At 45.4% G+C, this 5,000-nt stretch overlaps 1 protein-coding gene across 1 annotated transcript in view; it reads right to left on the bottom strand.

Moving 5' to 3' along the window:
* The window catches only part of ush2a (Usher syndrome 2A (autosomal recessive, mild)), a 303,780-nt gene that overhangs the window by 142,043 nt on the left and 156,737 nt on the right, over positions 1-5,000 (bottom strand). The window contains exons 38-39 of the mRNA XM_062522184.1: positions 3,907-4,054; positions 1,391-1,533 (exon numbers count right to left, since the gene is read on the bottom strand). Of these exons, the coding sequence (XP_062378168.1) occupies positions 1,391-1,533; positions 3,907-4,054 (291 nt within the window). The remainder of the gene's footprint in view (positions 1-1,390; positions 1,534-3,906; positions 4,055-5,000) is intronic.

Consider the following 5,000-nt stretch of genomic DNA (forward strand, 5'->3'; position numbering starts at 1 on the left):
AAACACACACTCTCTGTCTGACATGGAGAGGGAGAGGGAGAGAGAGAGAGAGAGAGGGAGAGAGAGAGAGAGATGGGGAGGGAGAAGGAGGGAGGGAGGAAGGGAGGGAGGGACAGGAAGAGAGAGCGACAGAGAGGGAGGGAAAGACGGAGAAGGAGAGAAAGAGGGGGGGAAGTAAAGAGAGCATGAAAGAGAAATGAGGAGGAGAGAGATACAGATGATGAGCAGAGAGAGAGAGAGAGAGATGGAGGAGAGCAAAAGAGAGAGACAGAGGGGAAAGAAAGCATGAAAGACGGAGAGACAGGGTGAGCAAAGGCAGAGGTGAGGAGTGCAGAGAGAGAGAGAGAGAGAGAGAGAGAGAGAGAGAGAGAGAGAGAGAGAGAGAGAGAGAGATGGAAGAGGATGTGAAGGAAAGGAGAACAGCCAGACAAGAGAGAGACAGGCAGAGCGGGAAACAAAAGCGAACAAGGGAGAGCGAGGACACACGTCTCTCTGGGTCCCTATAAATATTTCTGTTTAAGTGTGTGTGCGTGTGTGTGTGTGTGTGTGTGTCCTTCATGAGTGACAAATATCCTGTCTGCTGTCCCTGCAAAACACCACGAGTTCGGACGGATCTCACTGGCTAGCGGCTAACCACTCTGAGACACAGGAGGCTTTTAGGATAAAATCTCATCCTCATTCAAAAGAATGCCATCACCAATGGCTTCTGTTAGTCACAATTAGAGCGGCTCAAATCACACATTTCAAAATGGCCAGACTTAAAAGACTTGCAGGGTTCGTTTGGATTTTTCTGTCAAGACTACTTTTGTTTTGACAAAACATACAATTAAGTTTAAATTGTATATATACATATAAATATATTTCAATATTTGAATTTATATGCCTTTATATTTAAATGCAAGCAAAATCACACTTCTTTGGAAATGTTCATTTCCCAAATGATTTAATGAAGAGATTTATATGAAGAGTTCCCTCTAAACGTCACCTCCGTCAAAAATGAGATGAGGATGGTGAGGGAATGCTCTCCACACATACAGTAGTATGCATTAATGAAATGATTTTGCTTTAAAACCCACTAAATACCACTCTCTTCCTGGTCTGAAATATCGATTTGTAGACAAAAACCTACAGGAGCCTCATAAAAAATGCTTATTTAAAAGAATGAGTTGTCAATGGTTACTAGGGGTTTTTGCATCTGAACACTTCATACATTCTTGTAAGTTTTTTTTTATTATAAAAAATACACCCTTCAAAGAATAAGAAGTCCATGTTGCATGAAGCCACTGTTAGCGAAGAAGAGATCGGAGTGGGTGAAATGGATTGTCACACACACACACACACACACACACACACACACACACACACACACACACACACACAGTTTACTTACGGTCCTGTGCAGTGATCAGTGGTACCCATGGCGTGGCTGTCTCCCCGTGACCGTGTGAAACCAGCAGTCTGAACTGATATTCTGTGTACGGCTGGAGATCCTCCACCGTGTAACTGAAGGAGGTGGACACACTGTCCACCAGTCTGAAGAGAACACACACAAACACACACACACACACACACACACACACACACACAGACACACACACACACACACACACACACACACACACACACACACACACACACACACACACACACACACAGACAGACACACACAAACACACACTCTTAGTAAGTCATCACAACTATAGCACAGACAACAGCACCATGTGTTGCATATACTGTAGTAGTAACACACACACATTGAGTATTTATTTGCAACAACGCACAGATACCTGTGATCCATCCCTAAAACAGTATAGATATGTTAGAGTGAGTGGTAATAAAGGTTCTATATGTGTTCATCACCATACATACTGTAGGCCTCTCTTGTAGCCTATACAACCATCACACCATAAAAACTATCTTTGTTTTGATTGGCCTACAGTACATGTACCAAATCTTACACCTTTGATGGGACCATAATGGAAATAAGCCTTAGGGCATTACTGTGTTCTATCCTTCTGACAATAGTGTACAAAGGTACACTTATTTATTTTTTATTAATAATATTGATTTAAATATTGAATTTTGTTCATTGTCAATAAAGAATTGCAATCAATCAATCAAAGCTTAGACTCTAAACTGGCTTGGGCACCAGCAAGGAGTGTGGAGATGCAAAGAGTTTTAACAGAAAGAGATGTTTAACTCTTACAATGTGAAGCCTCAGCCGACCGAGTCGCTGTTCTTGAGTATTTATGGAAAAATGACTCTCCTATCAAATCAATCTTAGGTGACGCGGGCCACATTTCTCTCCCAAGAAAGCCCACACAAGACAGACAAAATACAGAATACTTGGCTTTGATGAAAACATATAAAAGTAAACAGGCCTTGTAATTGGCTCTTAGTAATTGCCATGAATAAGCGATATCTTTTTTTTTTTTTTTTTTTGTCCCTAGAGGGCCGCCAATTTTCACCAGTGCCAGCTCTGAAATTTACCATAGGACATAATAAATAAATCAGGCGAAACAATGAAATACATTTCAAAAGAATCCCTGAAATGAGCGGCATATATAATACATGCGGGCCTAGTCATTTATTTATTACAACAGAATGAGAATTTCCCCGTTTCTGATTAAATTGCAATTTGTTGTCAGGAAGCATGTAATGCATACATATCAGATGAAGAGCTCCATTTTATTATTTTATTATTTTATTTTATTTTTTTTTAGGTTTAGGGGGGTAGGGTGAGGGGGGGGGGGTGTATGCTATTTGCATACATTACCTGTGCACTTAACAGGGCAGGCTGCTAGATGAGACACAGTGCTTTTGGTGTTGAGTGTGATGAGGGAAATGGAATCTAATCTGCACCACACACACCTCCGTCTGACCTCGCTGAGACGCTGAGACAGTGCTGAGATCATACCTACTGTACGTGTGTGTGTGTGTGTGTGTGTGTGTGTGTCTGTGAGTCTCAAAGTCGCACCAGAGATACATGTGTCGCATTCATCTCTATAAGGGGACTCATCACAGCTAATTTAAAGGCATGGCTCACTGAACAGGGCTCTCAGTGTGTTTGGAACCTGCCGTATACACTGTATATTAAAAAAAAAAGTGTGTGTGTCTATGTGTGAGTGTTCGTGGTACCTGAATGGATTAAGAAGTTGAAGCTGTGACAAGGAAAACCCTGATGAATGAGAGCTGCTACAGTATGTAAAAACAGTGTGTCTCTGTGTGTGTGTGTGTGTGTGTGTGTGTGTGTGTGTGTGTGTGTGTGTGTGTATGTGTGTGTTGAAGTATGTCACTTCTTTGGGCTAGCATATTTTATAATGCCTATGCGTATGTCTATGTGTATGAATGCATGCGCACACATACAGTTTGTGTGTGATAGAATGTGCATGAACCTCTGTGTGAGTGGTCCACCCCTTGCAACAGTGTTCCATAGCAGCCAAGGGCCCTGCCAACAGCCTGGCAATATGCACTGTTAACTTGAGGTCTCTGGGAAAAGTTCTTATTAATGGATGAATGAGTAGCTTATGAAGCTGAACCAGTGTGTGTGTGTGTGTGTGTGTGTGTGTGTGTGTGTGTGTGTCTGTATGTATCACAGTTCCTGGTGGATGGTTGTTTTAGATTTCCTGGTGGTCAGTGCTGCGAATCCAGTTTGTGTGTGTGTGTGTGTGTGTGTGTGTGTGTGTGTGTGTGTGTGTGTGTGTGTGTGTATGTGTGTGTGTGTGAGAGAGTGTGTATGTGTCTGAATGTGTGTGTGTGTGTGTGTGTGTGTGTCTGAATGTGTGTGTGTGTGTGTGTGTGTGTGTGTCTTTATATGTATATGTGAGTGTGAATGTGTGCGTGTCTCTGAATGTGTGTGCATGTGTGTGCATGTGTGTGTGTGTGTGTGTGCGCGCGCGCTCTTACTCCAGTACGTCCGGGCGGTCGGCGGTCCTCATCTGTAGCCGGTAGCGGAGGGGTCCGGGGGCGTTGGAGCGCTCTGGTGCTGACCAGGAGACCTGCAGAGAGCTGGAGGTGGCAGCTGCCAGCCTGGGGGCCACCAGGCCATCTGGAGCTGGGTACAGGGAAGGGGGGAGGAGAGGAGAGATGGAGGGAGAGAGAGAGGGAGAGAGGGAAGGGGGGAGGAGAGGAGAGATGGAGGGAGAGAGAGGGGGAGAGAGGGAAGGGGGGAGGAGAGGAGAGATAGAGGGGGAGAGAGAGAGAGGGGAGAGATAGAGGGAAGGGGGAGGAGATAGAGGAGATGGAGGGAGAGAGGGGAGGAGAGAGAGGAAAGGGGGAGGAGAGGAGATGGAGGGAGAGGGAGAGAGGGGGAGAGAGAGAGAAGGGGGAGGAGAGGAGATGGAGGGAGAGAATGTGAAAAGAGAGAGTAGAGAGGAGAGGGAGGGAAAGAGAGAGAGAGAGGTTTAGCAAGAGAGGAGATGGTGAGATGGTGAGAGAAAGAGAAAGAAGTGAGAGTGAGAGATGGAGTGAGAGGGTGAGAGAGACGAGAAGCAGAGGAAATGACAAGAGTGAGACAGGTGGGAGAGGGAGAAAGAACAGGGCAAGAGAGGGGAAATGAGAGGGGGAGAGGGGGAGTGAGGGAGAGAGAGAAAGAGAGAGAGAGAGAGAGAGAGTGAATTGGAGCGAAGGAAAGCAAATCTCCCATCACGGGCTGCAGAGCAGGAGCGTCCTCAGTACAGCAGTTCCACTGGAACCCTCCAGAACCCTCACCACTGCTGCTGCTGGGCTGCACAGGCACAGTGCAGCCAGCACACACACACCACACACACACACCGACAATTACACACACATCACACACACACACCGACAATTACACACACACACCACATACACCGACAATTACACGCACATCACACATCACACACACACACACACACACCAACAATAACACACACGTCACACACACACCAACAATAACACACACATCACACACACTGACAATAACACACACATCACTCAGACCCACAGTAGCACACACAACACCACAGGTGCTATGCATA

The sequence above is a fragment of the Sardina pilchardus genome, chromosome 20 (genome assembly GCF_963854185.1).
Source record: "Sardina pilchardus chromosome 20, fSarPil1.1, whole genome shotgun sequence".
NCBI lineage: Eukaryota > Metazoa > Chordata > Actinopteri > Clupeiformes > Clupeidae > Sardina > Sardina pilchardus.